The sequence below is a fragment of the Oncorhynchus masou genome, chromosome 25 (genome assembly GCF_036934945.1).
Source record: "Oncorhynchus masou masou isolate Uvic2021 chromosome 25, UVic_Omas_1.1, whole genome shotgun sequence".
NCBI lineage: Eukaryota > Metazoa > Chordata > Actinopteri > Salmoniformes > Salmonidae > Oncorhynchus > Oncorhynchus masou.
The window spans coordinates 21531288-21551278 of record NC_088236.1 but is presented as its reverse complement, the minus strand read 5'-3'; the positions used below and the strand labels follow the sequence as shown (position 1 = coordinate 21551278).

Sequence of the window (19991 nt, the reverse complement as noted above, 5' to 3'; positions counted from 1 at the left end):
TAATCTACACAAAATACCCCACAATGACAAAACAGGTGAAAACAGGTTTAGAATTTTTTGCAAATATACATTTATTTTTAAAACACCTTATTTACACAAGTATTCAGACCCTTTCCTATGAGACTCAAAATTGAGCTCAGGTGCATCCTGTTTCCATTGATCATCCTTGAGATATTTATACAACTTGATTGGAGTCCACAGGTAGTAAATTAAATTGATTGGACATGATTTGGAAAGGCAAACAACTGTCTACATAAAGTCCCACAGTTGACAGTGCATGTCAGAGCCAAAAACCAAGCCATAAGGTCAAAGGAATTGTCCGTAGAGCTACAAGACAGGATTGTCTCGAGGCACAGATCTAGGCATTTCTGCAGCATCAAAGGTACTCAAGAACACAAGTAGTTTGGAACCACCAAGACTCTTCCTAGAGCTGGCCGCCCGGCCAAACGGAGCAATCGGGGGAGAAGGGCCTTGGTCAGGGAGGTGACCAAGAACCTGATGGTCACATGGACAGAGCTCCAGAGTTCCACTCCCGAGATGTGAGAATCTTCCAGAAGGACAATAATCTCTGCAGCACTCCACCAACCAGGCCTTTGTGGTAGAGTGGCCAGACAGAAGCCACTCCTCAGTAAAAGGCACATGGCAGTCCGCTTGGAGTATCGACATAACCTGAAAGGCTGCTGAGCAAGGAAGAAGCCATTGCTCGAAAACCACCATAAAAAAAGAGAGACTACGGTTTGCAACTGCACATGGGGACAAAGATCGTACTTTTTGGAGAAATGTCCTCTGGTCTGATGAAACTGTTTGGCCATAATGACCATCGTTATATTTGGACGAAAAAGGGGGATGCTTGAAGGCCGAAGAACACCATCCCAACCGTGAAGCACAGGGGTGGCAGCATCATGTTGTGGGGGTGCTTTGCTGAAAGATGGACTGGTGCACTTCACAAAATAGATGGCAACATGAGGCAAGGAAAATTATGTGGATATATTGAAGCAACATCTCAAGACATCAGTCAGGAAGTTAAAACTTGGACACAAATGGGTCTTCCAAATGGACAATGACCCCAAGCATACTTCCAAAGTTGTGGCAAAATGACTTAAGGACAACAAAGTCAAGGTATTGGAGTGGCCATCACAATGCTCTGACCTCAATCAGGAGGAATGGGCCAAAACACACACAAATTATTGTGGGAAGCTTGTGGAAGGCTACCCAAAATGATTGACCCAAGTTAAAAAAATTGGTGACAGGGGGGCAGTATTGAGTAGCTTGAATGAATAAGGTGCCCAAAGTAAACTGCCTGCTACTCCGTCCCAGATGCTAATATATGCATAGTATTAGTAGTATTGGATAGAAAACACTCTGAAGTTTCTAAAACCGTTTGAATGATGTCTGTGAGTATAACAGGACTCATATGGCAGGCGAAAACCCGAGAAGAATCCAACCAGGAAGTGGGAAATCTGAGGTTTGTAGGTTTTCAAAGCATGGTCTATCGAATACACAGTGTCTATGGGGTCATTTTTCACTTCCTAAGGCTTCCACTAGATGTCAATCGTCTTTAGAAACTTGTTTGAGGATTCTACTATAAAGGAGGGGCTCATGAGACCTGTATGAGTCAGTGGTCTGGCAGAGTGCATTGGTCTCATGACGGGCGCTCACGAGAGTTAGCTCTCATTCCATTGCTTTTCTACAGACATAGGAATTCATCAAAGGTAAGTGAATATTAATAATGCTATTTTTGACTAATGTTGACTACACAATATGGTGGATATCGCTTTGGCTTCTTTGTTGTCTGAACGCTGTTCTCAGAAAAGCATGGTTTGCTTTTTCCGTAAAGTTTTTTTTTTGAAATCTGACACAGCGGTTGCATTGAGGAGAAGTTTATCTCTAATTCCATGTATAATAGTCGTATCTTTATCAATGTTTATTACGAATATTTCTGTAATTTGATGGGGCTCTAAGCTAAATCATTGCATGTTTTAGAACTACTGCACGTAACGCGCCAATGTAAAATTAGATTTTTTTAATATAAATATGCACTTTACGAAACAAAACATACATGTATTGTGTAACATGAAGTCCTATGAATGTCATCTGATGAAGATCATAAAAGGTTAGTGATTCATTTTATCTCTATTTGTGCTTTTTGTGACTGTGAAATGGCTGTGTTTATTCTGTGGCTTGGTGGTGATCTAACATAATCGTTTGTGGTGCTTTCGCTGTAAAGCATTTTTTTAAATCAGACACTGTGGCTGGATTAACGAGAATTTTATCGATAAAATGGTGCCTAATACTTGTATGTTTGAGAAATTTGATTTATGAGATTTATGTTGTTTCGTATTTGGCGCCCTGCAATTTCATTGGCTGTAGGCGAGGGGTTGCGATGGAACGGGGTTCCCCCTTTCCCAAACAGGTTAAAGCTTGGTCCCAAATGGGTCTTCCAAATGGACAATTACCCCAAGTATACTCCCAAAGTTGTGCAAAATGGCTTAAGGACAACAAAGTCAAGGTATTGGAGTGGCCATCACAAAGCCATGACCACATCCTATAGAAAATGTGTGAGATGAACTGCAAAAGCGTGTGCAAGCAAGGAGGCGTACAAACCTGACTCCGTTCCACCTCTCTGTCAGGAGGAATGGACCAAATTTGACCCAACCTATTGTGAGAAGCTTGTGGAAGGCTACTGTCACGCCCTGGCCATAGAGAGGCTTTTTATTCTCTATTTTGGTTAGGCCAGGGTGTAACTAGGTTGGGCATTCTATGTTCTTTCTTCTATGTTTTTGTCTTTCTTTGTTTTTGGCCGGGTATGTTTCTCAATCAGGGACAGCTGTCTGTCATTGTCTATGATTGAGAACCATACTTAGGTAGCTCTTGCCCACATGGGTTTTGTGGGTAGTTGTTTTCTGTTTTGTATCTGTACCAGACAGAACTGTTTTGGTTATTCTTTTTGTCATTTTCGTATTTAGTGTACAGTTGCTAATAAACTAATTATGAACACGTACCACTCTGCAACTTGGTCCTCACCTTCTTCTACCAACGGCCGTTACAGCTACCCAAAACATTTGACCCAAGTTAAACAATTTAAAGGCAATGCTACCAAATACTAATTGAGTATAAGTAAACTTCTGACCCATTGAATGTGTTAAATAAATAAAATCTGAAATAAATCATTCTTACGTTTAACTTTCTTAAATTAAAGTGGTGATCCTAACTGACCTAAAACAGGAACATTTTACGAGGATTAAGTGTCAGGAATTGAGAAAAACTGAGTTTAAATGTATTTGGCAAAGGTGTATGTAAACTTCCGACTTCAACTGTAGATACTAGAGGTCGACCGATTCTGATTTTTCAACGCCGATACCGATTATTGGAGGACCAAAAAACCCGATACCGATTAATCGGCCAAATTTTTTTGTGTTAATTTTGCACGCCCAATTTTTCAGTTTTTGATTTGTTAAAAAAGTTTGAAATATCCAATAAATGTCGTTCCACTTCATGATTGTGTCCCACTTGTTGTTGATTCTTCACAAAAAAAATACAGTTTTATATCTTTATGTTTGAAGCCTGAAATGCGGCAAAAGGTCGCAAAGTTCAAGGGGGCCAAATACTTTCGCAAGGCACTGTATATATATATATATAAAAAGATATTTTTAATTGGCACATCGGCGCCCAAAAACACCGAATTTCCGATTGTTATGAAAACTTGAAATCGGCCCTAATTAATCAGCCATTCCGATTAATCGGTCAACCTCTAGTAGATACTTTTGTGCCTATTCCCTCCAGAATCTTCACAAGGTCTTTTGTTGTTCTGGGATTGATTTGCACTTTTCGCACCAAAGTACGTTCATCTCTAGGAGACAGAACGCCTCTCCTACCTGAGCGGTATGACGGCTGCATGGTCCCATGGTGTTTATACTTGCGTACTATTGTTTGTACAGATGAACATGGTACCTTCAGGCGTTTGGAAATTGCTCCCAAGGATGAAGCAGACAGGTGGTGGTCTACAATTTTTTTCTGAGGTCTTGGCTGATTTCTTTTGATTTTCCCATGATGTCAAGCAAAGAGGCACTGAGTTTGAAGGTTGGCCTTAAAATACACCCATGGGTACACCTCCAATTGACTCGTATTATGTCAATTAGCTTATCAGAAGCTTCTAAATCATTTTCATTTTCTGGAATTTTCTAAGCTGTTTAAAGGTACAGTCAACTTAGTGTATGTGAACTTCTGACCCACTGAAATTTGAATACAGTGAATTATAAGTGAAATAATCTGTCTGTAAACAATTGTTGAAAAAATTACTTGTGTCATGCACAAAGCAGATGTCCTAACCGACTTGCCAAAACTATAGTTTGTTAACAAGACATTTGTGGAGTGGTTGAAAAACTAGTTTTAATGACTCCAACCTAAGTGTATGTAAACTTCTGACTTCAACTCTATATATCCCAACCAGACGCCATGGGTCATTTTTCACTTTCTAAGGCTTCCACTAGATGTCAACAGTCTTTAGAACCTTGTTTGAGGCTTCTACTGTGAAGGAAGAGAGAATGAGAGCTGTTTAAACCAGAAGTCTGGCAGAGTGCCATGAGCTGATCACACGCGTGGCCGTGAGAGGTAGCTGTCTTCCATTGCATTTCTAAAGACAAAGGAATTCTCCGGTTGGAACAATATTGAAGATTTATGATAAAAACATCCTAAAGATTGATTCTATACATCGTTTGACATGTTTCTACGAACTGTAATATAACTTTTTTGACATTTCGTCTGAACAAGTGATCGCACGATTTGCATTTGGATTACTGGGCTAAACGCGCAAACAAAAATTAGGTATTTGGACATAAATAATGGACTTTATCGAACAAAACAAACATTTATTGTGGAACTGGGATTCCTGGGAGTGCATTCCGATCAAGATCATCAAAGGTAAGTGAATATTAATAATGCTATTTCTGACTTTTCTGACACCTCTCCTTTGGAAAATGGCTGGATGTTTGCTTTCGCCGTAAAGTATTTTTGAAATCTGACAGAGCGGTTGCATTAAGGAGAAGTTTGTCTATATTTCCATGCATAACACTTGTATCTTTTATCAATGTTTATTATGAGTATTTCTGTAATTTGATGTGGCTTTCTGCACTTTCACCGGATGTTTGTTTGAGACAATGCATTTCTGATCATAACACACCAATTTCAAATTAGGTTTTTGGACATAAAGATTAACTTTATCGAACAAAACACACATTTATTGTGTAACATGAAGTCCTGTGAGTGCCATCTGATGAAGATCAAAGGTTAGTGATTAACTTAATCGCTATTTCTGATTTTGTGAGCCCTCTCCTTGGCTGGTAAATGGCTGTATGGTTTTCTGTGACTAGTTACTGACCTAACATAATCGTTTGGTGTGCTTTCGCCGCAAAGCCTATTTGAAATTGAACACTGTGGCTGGATTTACAAGAAGTTCATCTTTAAAATGGTGTAAAATACTTGTATGTTTGAGGAATTTTAATTATGGGATTTCTGTTGTTTTGAATTTGGCGCCATGCAATTTCACTGGCTGTTGGCGAGGTGGGATGCTACCATCCCACATATCCCAGAGAGGTTAAACAGGTCAACATTCACAAAGCCGCAGGGTCAGATCGATTACCAGGATGTGTACTCAAAGCATGCACGGACCAACTGGCAAGAGTCTTCACTGACATTTTCAATCTCTCCCTGACTGTGTCTGTAATACCTACATGTTTCAAACAGACCACCATAGTCCCTGTACCCAAGGATGTGAGGGTAACCTGCCTAAATAATTACCGCCCCGTAGCACTCACGTCGGTAGCCATGAAGTGCTTTGAAAGGCTGGTCATGGCTCACATCAACAGCATCCTCCCGGATACCCTAGACCCACTCCAAATCGCATACTGCCCCAACAGATCCTAAGATGACGCAATCTCAATTGCACTCCATACGGCCCTTTCCCACCTAGACAAAAGGAACACCTTTGTGAGAATACTGTTTATTGCGAATCACCATAGTGCCCACGAAGCTCATCACTAAGCGAAGGACCCTGGAACTAAATACCTCCCTCTGCAACTGGATCCTGGACTTCCTGACGGGCCACACCCAGGTTGTAAGGGTAGGCAACAACACGTCTGCCACGCTGATCCTCAACACTGGGGCCCATCAATGGTGTGTACTTAGTCCCCTTCTGTACTATCTGTTCACCCACGAAAGCGTGGCAAAACACGACTCCAACACCATCAAGTTTGCTGACGACACAACAGGGGTAGGCCTGATCACCGACAACGATGAGACGGCTACAGTGAGGAGGTTAGAGAACTGGCAGTGTGGTGCCAGGACAACAACCACTCCCTCAATGTGAGCAAGACAAAGGAGATGATCGTTGACTACAGGAAAAGGCGGGCCGAACAGGCCCCCATTAACATCAACGGCACTGTAGTGGAGCAGGTCGAGAGTTTCAAGTTTCTTGGTGTCCACATCACCAACAAACTATCATGATCCAAACACACCAAGAGTCGTGAAGAGGGCACAACACCTTTTCCCCCTCATGATATTGAAAAGATTTCGCATGGGTCCCCAGATCCTCAATCGAGAGCGTCCTGACCATTTGCGTCACCAACTGGTATGGCAACTGCACAGCATTTGACCGTAAGGCACTACAGAGGGTAGCATACGGCCCAGTACATCACTGGGACCAAGCTTCCTGGAATCCTGGACCTATATAATAGGTGGTGTCAGAGAAAAGTCCATAAAATTGTCAGAGACTCCAGTCACCCAGGTCATAGACTGTTTTCTCTGCTACCGCACAGGAAGTGGTACCACCGGAACCCCCCTCCATTTGTTTTGTACACTGCTGCTACTCGCTGTTTGTTATCTATGTATAGTCACATCACCCCTACTTACAAGTACAAATCACCTCTAACCTGTGCACTCGCACACTGACTCTGTACCGGTACCTCCTGTATATAGCCTCGTTATTGTGTTACTTTTTTCTTTCTTTTTTAAAAACTTTAGTTTATTTGGTAAATATTTTCTTAACTCTTCTTGAACTGCACTGTTTGTTAAGGGCTTGTTAAGCATTTCATGGTAAGGTCTACACTTGTTGTATTCGGCGCATGTGACAAATACAGTTTGATTTGATTTGAATGCTGTCTGTAGAAAATCTGGCTCTATCCCTAAGGTGAAGCATGGTGTTGGCACCATCATGCTGTGGGGATTTTTTTCCAGCAGCAAGGACTGAGAGACTAGTCAGGATTTAGGGAAAGATGAATGGAGCAAAGTACAGAAAGTTACTTCATGAAAACCTGCCCAGAGCGCTAAGGACCTCAGACTGGGGTGAAGGTTCACCTTCCAACATGACAATAACAATAAGCACACAGCCAAGACAATGCAGGAGTGGCTTTGGGACAAGTCTGTGAATGTCCTAGAGTAGCCCAGCCAGAGCCCGGACTTGAACATCTCTGGAGAGACCTGAAGATTGTATTGCTGTATAGCGATGCTCCCCATCAAACCTGAGAGCTCGAGAGGATCTGCAGAGAAGAATGGGAGAAACTCCCCAAAAGCAGGTGTGCCAAGCTTGTAGCGTCATACCCAAGAAGACTCGAGGCTTTAATCATTGCCAAAGGTGCTTCAACAAGGAACTGAGTAAAGGGTCTGAACACTTATGTCTAAAAATATGGTTTTGCTTTGTCATTATGAGGTATTGTGTGTAGATTGATTAGGGAAAACAACTATAAGATCCATATTAGAATAAGGCTGTAATGTAACAAAACGTGGTAAAAGTCAAGGGGTCTGAACACTTTCCGAATGTACTGTATCTATTACACTGACAGGACACAATGTTCCAGCAGCAATCTGGAACAAACTGACGATACAGCATTCAAATTTGAAACTGGAGAATGCAAAATCTCAAGAGTGAAAGAATTGAGCGGGACGGAGAGTTGAGACACCAAAAGGGGTATGTGACTTTTTACACTAGACTGCAGTAGGAATCATATTGTCATGGCGTAAATCAGAAGTAGGATAAAGCCTAAAGAGAAAATCTCGGAATGGTGAGAAGCACAAATGTAGGAAAGCCAGTCATGGAGAGGCAGGCAGGAGAAGTAGCCTGTGGGCTGTCCAAAATTGTACATTTTATTGACCTAAGTTGGAGCTGTGAAATGTCAATAAAGTTAGAGGCTAGTAGTGCACAGTTTGTGGCTGGTCGAATCTAACAGGCTTAGCAAGTTAAACACAGCTGGCGAGCAGAGCCTATACTATGAATGTAATTTGAGGAGTTAGCTAGGTAACTTGGTCAACTGAGTTCAACTCGGGATAACCGGTACCACAAAAGTGGCTCACCTTTAAAGCCAGGCAAAATTTTACGGCAACAAATCATTCAGAACTAACTTGCAGTGACTGATGACAAAGGGGCTGTCTTATCGTAGTGACATCAGGCCTGGATAGAAGCAGTCTACCGTCTTCAAAATAGGATAATTGGTTTGACTCGAAATAATAGAAAAATAAATAACACTGTTTGCTCCATCCATCATAAAGTTGTGATTGGGAATAGCCTATGCCCAGGCTATAAACTTTAATTTTTCTTTTTTTTGAAAGCCATAACATTAGGACAACACCTTCGTAGGCTAGAATACATTACATGGCCAAAGGTATTTGGACACTGCTCGTCGAACATCTCATTCCAAAATCGTGGGCATTAAAATTGAATTGTTCCCCCCTTTGCTGCTATAACAGCCTCCACTCTTCTAGGAAGGCTTTCCACTAAATGTTGGAACATTGCTGCAGGGCCTTGCTTCCAACCTCACTAAGAGCATTAGTGAAGTTGGGCACTGATGTTGGCAGATACGTCCTGGCTTGCAGTTGACGTTCCAATTCATCCCAAAGGTGTTCGATGGGGTTGAGGTCAGGGTTCTGTGCAGGCCAGTCAAGTCCTTCCACACCAATCTCAACAAACCATTTCTGTATGGACCTCGCTTTGTGCACAGAGGCCTTGTCATGCTGAAACAGTAAAGGGCCTTCCCGAAACTGTTGCCACAAAGTTGGAAGCACATAATTGTCTAGAATGTCATTGTATGCTGTATCGTTAAGATTGTCCTTCACTGGAACTAAGGGGCCTAGCCCGAACCATGAAAAAACAGCCCCAGACCATTATTCCTCCTCCCCTAAACTTTACAGTTGCCACTACTTTGGGGCAGGTAGTGTTCTCCTAACATCCGCCAAACCCAGATTCATCCGTTGGACACCCAGAGGGTGAAACATGATTCATCACTCCAGATAATATGTTTCCACTGCTCCAGAGTCCAATGGAGGCGAGCTATACACCATTCCAGCAGACGCTTGGCATTGTGCATGATGACCTTAGGCTTGTGTTCCGGTTGCTCGGCCATGGAAACCCCTTTCATGAAGCTCCCAACTAACAGTTATTGTGCTGATGTTGCATCCAGAGGCAGTTTGGAACTTGGTGGTGAGTGTTGCAAGCGAGGACAGATGATTTTTACACGCAACTTGCTTCAGCACTCGATGGTCCCGTTCTGTGAGCTTGTTTGGCCTACCACTTTGTGGCTGAGCCGTTGTTGCTCCTAGACATTTCCACTTCACAATAACAGCACTTACAGTTGGCAGCTCTAGCAGGGCAGAAATTTGACAAACTGACTTGTTGGGCAGTTTGTCAAAACACTTCCGGGTTGGAGCGAGCGGTCGCATCTACACTTCGGTCCGCAGGTAGTATAACTTTTCATAACTTTTCATTACATTTCATTATAGTACAACGGTTTGATTTGTCTAACCTTAGCAATTTCTTCTTAGCTAGCTACATAGCCGTCTTTGTATCAAAGATAATTGCGTAATTATCGTATTTCGTCGTCCTAACGTAGTCTACACTGCTATCTGCCCAGCAGCTAGCTAACGTCCACCGTCTACCGAATACCAGCACTGTAGTAACTATTACACTCAACTGAACGACTTGATTAGTGTAGTGTTAGCTAGCTACATAGTTGTCTTTGCTGTCTTCGTATCCAAGATAATTGTGTAGTTTAGAGTGTGTAGACTTAGCGTGATTATCTTAATTTACCGAGGTTAGCTAGCCAGCTATTTGTCGTCCTTAACATAGGAGATACTGCTAGCTAGCTAGCCAACAGCTAGCCAACGTCTACCGAATAGAACGTCAACAACCCGGTCAACATTCCGCTTCACTCCACAGGTAGTATCACATTTTCATTTCACTTCATTACAGTACAACGGTTTGATTTGTTTGATCGTAGCTAGCTAGCTACATAGCCGTCTTTGTATCAAAGACAATTGTGTAGTCTAGAGCGATTTTCTAGGCTAGCTAGACAGCTATTGTCGTTCTTTTAACGTAATGTAACGTAATCAACACTGCTAGCTAGCCAGCTAGCCCCCGAATAGCAGCACTGTAGAAACTATTACACTCAACGGAACGACTTGATTAGTGTAGTGTCAACAACGCAGCCACTGCCAGCTAGCCTACAAAGTCAACAACGCAGCCACTGCCAGCTAGCCTACTCCAGCAGTACTGTATCATTTCAATCATTTTAGTCAATAAGATTCTTGCTACGTAAGCTTAACTTTCTGAACATTCGAGACGTGTAGTCCACTTGTCATTCCAATCTCCTTTGCATTAGCGTAGCCTCTTCTGTAGCCTGTCAACTATGTGTCTATCTATCCCTGTTCTCTCCTCTCTGCACAGACCATACAAACGCTCCACACCGCGTGGCCGCGGCCACCCTAATCTGGTGGTCCCAGCGCGCACGACCCACGTGGAGTTCCAGGTCTCCGGTAGCCTCTGGAACTGCCGATCTGCGGCCAACAAGGCAGAGTTCATCTCAGCCTATGCCTCCCTCCAGTCCCTCGACTTCTTGGCACTGACGGAAACATGGATCACCACAGATAACACTGCTACTCCTACTGCTCTCTCTTCGTCCGCCCACGTGTTCTCGCACACCCCGAGAGCTTCTGGTCAGCGGGGTGGTGGCACCGGGATCCTCATCTCTCCCAAGTGGTCATTCTCTCTTTCTCCCCTTACCCATCTGTCTATCGCCTCCTTTGAATTCCATGCTGTCACAGTTACCAGCCCTTTCAAGCTTAACATCCTTATCATTTATCGCCCTCCAGGTTCCCTCGGAGAGTTCATCAATGAGCTTGATGCCTTGATAAGCTCCTTTCCTGAGGACGGCTCACCTCTCACAGTCCTGGGCGACTTTAACCTCCCCACGTCTACCTTTGACTCATTCCTCTCTGCCTCCTTCTTTCCACTCCTCTCCTCTTTTGACCTCACCCTCTCACCTTCCCCCCTACTCACAAGGCAGGCAATACGCTCGACCTCATCTTTACTAGATGCTGTTCTTCCACTAACCTCATTGCAACTCCCCTCCAAGTCTCCGACCACTACCTTGTATCCTTTTCACTCTCGCTCTCATCCAACACTTCCCACACTGCCCCTACTCGGATGGTATCGCGCCGTCCCAACCTTCGCTCTCTCTCCCCCGCTACTCTCTCCTCTTCCATCCTATCATCTCTTCCCTCTGCTCAAACCTTCTCCAACCTATCTCCTGATTCTGCCTCCTCAACCCTCCTCTCTTCCCTTTCTGCATCCTTTGACTCTCTATGTCCCCTATCCTCCAGGCCGGCTCGGTCCTCCCCTCCCGCTCCGCGGCTCGACGACTCATTGCGAGCTCACAGAACAGGGCTCCGGGCAGCCGAGCGGAAATGGAGGAAAACTCGCCTCCCTGCGGACCTGGCATCCTTTCACTCCCTCCTCTCTACATTTTCCTCCTCTGTCTCTGCTGCTAAAGCCACTTTCTACCACTCTAAATTCCAAGCATCTGCCTCTAACCCTAGGAAGCTCTTTGCCACCTTCTCCTCCCTCCTGAATCCTCCTCCCCCTCCCCCCTCCTCCCTCTCTGCAGATGACTTCGTCAACCATTTTGAAAAGAAGGTCGACGACATCCGATCCTCGTTTGCTAAGTCAAACGACACCGCTGGTTCTGCTCACACTGCCCTACCCCGTGCTCTGACCTCTTTCTCCCCTCTCTCTCCAGATGAAATCTCGCTTCTTGTGACGGCCGGCCGCCCAACAACCTGCCCGCTTGACCCTATCTCCTCCTCTCTTCTCCAGACCATTTCCGGAGACCTTCTCCCTTACCTCACCTCGCTCATCAACTCATCCCTGACCGCTGGCTACGTCCCTTCCGTCTTCAAGAGAGCGAGAGTTGCACCCCTTCTGAAAAAACCTACACTCGATCCCTCCGATGTCAACAACTACAGACCAGTATCCCTTCTTTCTTTTCTCTCCAAAACTCTTGAACGTGCCGTCCTTGGCCAGCTCTCCCGCTATCTCTCTCAGAATGACCTTCTCGATCCAAATCAGTCAGGTTTCAAGACTAGTCATTCAACTGAGACTGCTCTTCTCTGTATCACGGAGGCGCTCCGCACTGCTAAAGCTAACTCTCTCTCCTCTGCTCTCATCCTTCTAGACCTATCGGCTGCCTTCGATACTGTGAACCATCAGATCCTCCTCTCCACCCTCTCCGAGTTGGGCATCTCCGGCGCGGCCCACGCTTGGATTGCGTCCTACCTGACAGGTCGCTCCTACCAGGTGGCGTGGCGAGAATCTGTCTCCTCACCACGCGCTCTCACCACTGGTGTCCCCCAGGGCTCTGTTCTAGGCCCTCTCCTATTCTCGCTATACACCAAGTCACTTGGCTCTGTCATAACCTCACATGGTCTCTCCTATCATTGCTATGCAGACGACACACAATTAATCTTCTCCTTTCCCCCTTCTGATGACCAGGTGGCGAATCGCATCTCTGCATGTCTGGCAGACATATCAGTGTGGATGACGGATCACCACCTCAAGCTGAACCTCGGCAAGACGGAGCTGCTCTTCCTCCCGGGGAAGGACTGCCCGTTCCATGATCTCGCCATCACGGTTGACAACTCCATTGTGTCCTCCTCCCAGAGCGCTAAGAACCTTGGCGTGATCCTGGACAACACCCTGTCGTTCTCAACTAACATCAAGGCGGTGGCCCGTTCCTGTAGGTTCATGCTCTACAACATCCGCAGAGTACGACCCTGCCTCACACAGGAAGCGGCGCAGGTCCTAATCCAGGCACTTGTCATCTCCCGTCTGGATTACTGCAACTCGCTGTTGGCTGGGCTCCCTGCCTGTGCCATTAAACCCCTACAACTCATCCAGAATGCCGCAGCCCGTCTGGTGTTCAACCTTCCCAAGTTCTCTCACGTCACCCCGCTCCTCCGCTCTCTCCACTGGCTTCCAGTTGAAGCTCGCATCCGCTACAAGACCATGGTGCTTGCCTACGGAGCTGTGAGGGGAACGGCACCGCAGTACCTCCAGGCTCTGATCAGGCCCTACACCCAAACAAGGGCACTGCGTTCATCCACCTCTGGCCTGCTCGCCTCCCTACCACTGAGGAAGTACAGTTCCCGCTCAGCCCAGTCAAAACTGTTCGCTGCTCTGGCCCCCCAATGGTGGAACAAACTCCCTCACGACGCCAGGACAGCGGAGTCAATCACCACCTTCCGGAGACACCTGAAACCCCACCTCTTTAAGGAATACCTAGGATAGGATAAAGTAATCCTTCTCACCCCCCCCCTTAAATGATTTAGATGCACTATTGTAAAGTGGCTGTTCCACTGGATGTCATAAGGTGAATTCACCAATTTGTAAGTCGCTCTGGATAAGAGCGTCTGCCAAATGACTTAAATGTAAATGTTGTTGGAAAGGTGACATCCTATGACAGTGCCATGTTGAAAGTCACTGAGCTCTTCAGTAAGGCCATTCTACTGCCAATGTTTGTCTATGAAGATTGCATGGCTGTTTGCTTGATTTTATACACCTGTCAGCAACGGGTATTTGTATTTATTAAGGATCCCCATTAGCTGTTGCCAAAGCAGCAGCTACTCTTCCTGGGGTCCAGCGGAATTAAGGTGGTGTGGCTGAAATAGCTTTTGTATATATAGTGCATGCCCTGCTCCTTCCCTGACTTTATTGTCAATGTCAGAATTTTGAAATCACAAACAGAAAAGTATTTAGTGCCTTTTTACCTATTTTTTTCACACCTATTCCTAACTTAACCTGCCAAGACAATGTGCTGTAGGATGTTGGTACCCAGCCAGGCGCTAATGCGTCTCTCTCTCCTCACTGAATGAATGACAAATGGGTGATAATTGTGCACCTTACTTCACAATTAAAATTGTAATTACGCCTAACTGAATGATAAGTAGGGTGAAGAAGTTGATTTAATTTAGAAAGACAAAAGTGTAATGTTGAGTTTGTGTTATGCCTATTTACCAGCAGCAAATAATTTGACCTCGGGCCTTGCGGGTTCATACAATTCTCTTGTACGTTTTACTTTGTAAAAATAAGCTGCTATGGGACTGTTTTAATTACTATAACTCTATTACTAATCAATTGTACTGTCAGGGAAACAAAAACATGCTACATGTTGAAGTAGGACTTTAGAATAACGCAAAACATATCCTTGACTGCATCCAATTTGATGAGCGGGAAACAAACGATGCAACTCAGCCGGCACGCCCGGCCCCTCGAAATTACACCGAAACTACAGTACTAGTCAAAAGTTTGGACACATTGTAGAATAATAGTGAACACATTAAAACTATGAAATAACACATATGGAATCATGTACTAACCAAAAAAAAGTGATAAACAAATCAAAATATATTTTATATTTGTCCTGATAGCTTCTGATGTGTATGAACAATATCAACATGCGCGCAATGCCGCACGCAGACGAACGCGCGTCCCGGTCTCGTCAGAATGTTAACCTCTCAATACTTTCCCGCATCCAATGTCATTCAGCCATCCCTGATTAACGTGCATAGGTAGCCTACATAAACCTTTTGAAGTAATGGTTTGACAATCAGATGGAAACAACATGATTGGTTGTGTTCACGCCACATTAAAAGGTAGGCTAGTACATTTAAACATTAAAAGGACAAATCTTTACTATTTGGCCCATAGAGATCCTATTAAATTCATATGGATTTTGTATGTAATTATATGATTAAGCGGCCACATAAGAGGTCCCCATATCTGTGCCGACGCTAGAAGATGCGCGCTTATTGCATATCTGATAACAAATCAGTAAAAGTCCATATTTGGGCATAGCTCGCCAATCGCCAATCTTCAAAATTAATTTACGTAGCTAGTGTTGATAAAAATGGATGTGGTGCAATTTTGACGGAAAATAAAACTAGCTTGCTTCCACTGCTAAGAGTAAATTCAACTGAATAGTGAATGGCTCGAGGAGGCTGGCTTGATGTTCCACTGACCCTGCAATGCTAACATGATCAGAGACGTCACGTGGCGTACCTTCTAGTAACTTAACTTCTTCAAAATAGCAAAAATACATGTTTCTAACCAGTAGCCACTTACTTGTTGAACCTTGTCATGGTGGAGCTCCGTGAAGTAGTATGCCAGAAGATGAGAGGCTATCATCGTCGTTATGAATGTCCTTCTCCTCTACCACTTAACTAGCTAACTATGTTAATTTAATTATTTCCTAATTGCGGGCTTGTTCGTTAAACATTCGGCAACTAGTCATAACAATGAACAGAATCTGCACTGGCCTTCGTAATAACACTGTTAGCTACTACGAATTTATAGAGATGTAGACTACAGAAGTCACATACTTCAAACAAGTCATTCGCGAATAACGAGAATTCTTACCGTTATTGCAGGCACGAGGAAGGTGTGGCTTATGTCGTGTCGCCGTCTAATGAAAAGCAAATGATGATATACTCGAATAGTTTATGAATGGATTTGATAGCCTACCTATAATCAAATATTCTCACAATTATACAACATCGCATTAAATATTATGATTGAATTAACTCTCAAAGCAACTTTTAATTACTTTGATATATAGTGTATCTTATTGAAAGAGATACAACTCCATAATCTTATTTCTGTAAAACAACACTGACCTTGGTTACTGGTATTATGTCAACGTGAGATCACAACATAATGATTTGATTATCTCTCAGAGCAACATTTAATACTTTTTTAAATAAAATAGTGTATCTCATAGAGCTATAACAGCATTTCCCAAACTCTGTCCTTTGGACACCAAGGGGTGCATCTTTTGGGTTTGGCCTTAACACTACACAAATGATTCAAATGATCAAAGCTTGATGATTAGTTGATTATTGAATCAGCTGTGTAGTGCTAGGTCAAAAACCAAAATGTGCACCCCTTGGAAACCTTGCTATACAGCCTAGATACAAACAATCATTTAATCAAATGTATTTCATAAAACAGATTTTACACAAGTAGTTTTTACATCAGTAGTCACAAAGTGTTGTACTGGTAACTTGAATAATGTTTACATACTGATTTACTCACTTCATATGTATATAAGGTATTCTAGTCAAGGTACATCCTATATAACTATTGCTGTACACAACTTTTCTATACATATACTGTCCATAACGTCTATACACACCATTATTTATATACAATGAAGTCGGAAGTTTACATACACCTTAGCCAAATACATTTAAACTCCGTTTTTCACAATTCCTGACATTTAATCCTCATAAAAATTCCCTGTCTTAGGTCAGTTAGGATCACCACTTCATTTTAAGAATGTCAGAATAATAGCACAGAGAAAAATGTATTTAAGCTTTTATTTCTTTCATCACATCCCTAGTGGGTCACAAGTTTACATACACTCGTTTAGTATTTGGTAGCATTGCCTATACATTTTTTAACTTGAGTCAATCATTTTGGGTAGCCTTCCACAAGCTTCCCACAATAAGTTGGGTGAGTTTTGGCCGATTCCTCCTGATTGAGGTCAGAGCTATGTGATGGCCACTCCAATACCTTGACTTTGTTATCCTTAAGCCATTTTGCCACAACTTTGGAAGTATGCTTGGGGCCATTGTCCATATGGAAGACCCATTTGTGTCCAAGTTTTAACTTCCAGATGTCAGGATTTGGCCAGGGTTGTTCCGGGTTTTGGTCACTAGATGCCCCCATTGTGCTTTTTGACCTTATGTTTTTTCCCTTGTTCCCCATTATTTTTTGCACCTGTGCCTCGTTTCCCCTGATTGTATTTAAACCCTTAGTTTCTCTCAGTTCTGTGCTCTGTGTTTGTATGTTAGCACCCAGCCCTAGTGTTCTGTGTATTCTTGTCGATTCCGGTGGATGCTCTTGTGGAATTCTGTTTTTGTTTTTGAGTATCTCTTAAGGCTTTTTTGTGCTATTCCTACCACCTTTTGGATTTACCATTTTTGTATTGAAGGACTTCTCCTTTTTTACTTTATTAAATACACCGTCTTAAGTACTGCTGTGTCTGCCTCATCTTCTGGGTTCTGCTGACTATTCGTGGCTCAGTTGGTTAAGTGACTGTTTCTCACTCCGGAGACCCAGGTTCGTAACCGGGTCCTGACACCGGACTGATGTCTTGAGATGCTGCTTCAATATATCCACATCATTTCCCTGCCTCATGATGCCATCTATTTTGTGAAGTGCACCAGTCCCTCCTGCAGCAAAGCCCCCCCGATTTTGGAGCAGTGGCTTGTTCCTTGCTGAGCAGCGGTTCAGGTTATGTTGATATAGAACTCGTTTTACTGTGGATATCGATACTTTTGTACCTGTTTCCTCCAGCATCATTACAATGTCCTTTGCTTTTGTTCTGGGATTGATTTTCACTTTTGCCACAAAGTACGTTCATCTCTAGGAGACAGAAAGCGTCTCCTTCCTGAGCGGTGTGATGGCTACATGGTCCCATGGTGTTTATACTTGCGTACTATTGTTTGTACAGATGAACGTGGTACCTTCAGGCATTTGGAAATTCCTCCTAAGGATGAACCAGACTTTTGGAGGTCTATAATTTTTTTCTGAGATCTTAGCTGATTTCTTTTGATTTTCCCATGATGTCAAGCAAAGAGGCACTGAGTTTGAAGGTAGGCCTTGAAATACATCCACAGGTACACCTCCAATTGACTCAAATTATGTAAATTAGCCTATCAGAAGCTTCTAAAGCCATGACATTTTTCTACATTGTAGAATAATAGTGAAGACATCAAAAGTATGAAATAACACATATGGAATCATGTAGTAACCAAAAAAGTGTTATAGAAATCAAAATATTTTAGATTCTTCAAAGTAGCCACCCTTTGCCTTGATGACAGCTTTGCACACTCTTATAGTTACATGATTCCATATGTGTTATTTCATAGTTTTGATGTCTTCACTATTATTCTACAATGAATAATATAAAGAAAAAACAAAGAATAAAATAAAGAAAAAACATTGAATGAGTAGGTGTTCTAAAACCTTTGACCTGTAGTGTATATATTCCGGACTCTGACATATATTTCTTATATTTCTTTATTCCTTTCTTTTTGTTTTTGGGATTTGCATGTGTTGCTTTGTATTGTTAGGTATTGCTGCACTGTTGGAGCTAGGAACAAGCATTTCACTACACTTGCAAAATATATGTACATGACCAATAAAATGTTATTTGATTTACAGATACCTAGCCTAAAACTCCAAAGAGCAAGCAAAGCAGATGTAGAGTGGCTAGTGCACAGTGGCTAGGAGAAACTCACTAGAAAGGCAGGAAACTAGAAAGGAATCAGGCTTTGAGGGGTGGAGATTGTAAGAGCATATGGCCATAAAGTCCAGATGTGAAGAACTTGTCCTTACGCTCAGAGAGTAGTTCAATCTATTGGCATGAAGTTTCTGTAATGACTGATTCTGTCACTGTGAAAATGCACATTTTCACATTCTTGTACTGAATAGAAAAAAAGTCAATCTCAAGAATGTGTGGGAAGAATCTATTGTATGGCACTAAATCAACAAAACAGAGAGAAGTATTTCCACAACACTGTTGTCTAGCCAGGTGCCACTCAGTGTGTGTGTGTGCGTGCGTGCGTGTGTGCGTGCGTGTGTGGTTGTATTACATGCGCCAAGCCAAGGTCATTCTCTGCAACAAGTAATACAATTTTTATCATACTAACTAACAAAATCGCAGTGCTTTGGTTCACATACATCTGCATATCCCACAAAGCTAGGCATTACAAGGCCATTTCACACTGCATTGTTATTAGCCCCGGGCTATCTTATCCCCAGTCTAGACTGGCCCTGGGATAGCTTAGCCTGTGTTTACACAAGCATTTGTTAACCCTGGGCTGCTTTAGCCCTGGGCTAAGGATTCACACATATTCCACAGCCCTGGGCTAACGGACAAACAGACACGCGACCAACATTCTATCTCTGCCACATGACCAATGTTAAAAGTAATAATGCATTTATTTTTAGACATTATTTCCTCCTGCTTCTATTCTAGCCTAGCATTTTATTTCCGACAGTGATATTTTGTATAAACCTTGCTGTCTGCATGTCCGACCTCGGAAACAATGAGCATGGTTACATGCACACAATAATGTGATTATTGTGGATAGTCAGGTCAATATAATAGTTTGTTTAAAACATTTACACGCTTTGCAAGAATAACTATTTCCCAAATAATGGACACATCTGAAATCATTTACATTTTTACAGACTGCAATTAGGGTTAGCATAAGTACGTTGCTCGTGGGCACATCTTACAGATTTTTCACATAGTTGACTCCGGTGTTGTGCCGAAAATCTCCCTCCTGACAGAAGTCCCCCCCCCCCCGAAAATCTCCCCCTGACAGAATCCACAACCCCCCCCCTTCGTGTGAACACACACATACTCAATTCCTCATTACTGCGACTTGCTTACAAGTTTAGATTTCTAATCTTCACTCCGTTGTCAGTTTAGCCTACATTTCATTGATCTTAGTAGCAGAAATAATTTATTTGTGTCCTTCAAGGCTGCTGTCAATGATCACATTAGGCTGCGTTTCATTTTTATTTATTTTCTATGGCGGTTTGCTCGTGGGCAACGGAGTGAAGAGCAGAAATCTCAACTAGCAAGCAAGTCTCAGCAATG

General features: G+C 43.0%; 1 protein-coding gene across 2 annotated transcripts in view; it reads right to left on the bottom strand.

Moving 5' to 3' along the window:
* The window catches only part of LOC135513911 (hexokinase-2-like), a 93036-nt gene extending 77359 nt beyond the window's left edge, over positions 1-15677 (bottom strand). For both annotated transcript variants that reach the window (XM_064936917.1, XM_064936918.1), the window contains exon 1: positions 15440-15677. In XM_064936917.1, the coding sequence (XP_064792989.1) occupies positions 15440-15502 (63 nt within the window). In that variant the 5' untranslated portion in view covers positions 15503-15677. The remainder of the gene's footprint in view (positions 1-15439) is intronic.
* Between the last annotated feature and the right edge of the window lie 4314 nt (positions 15678-19991).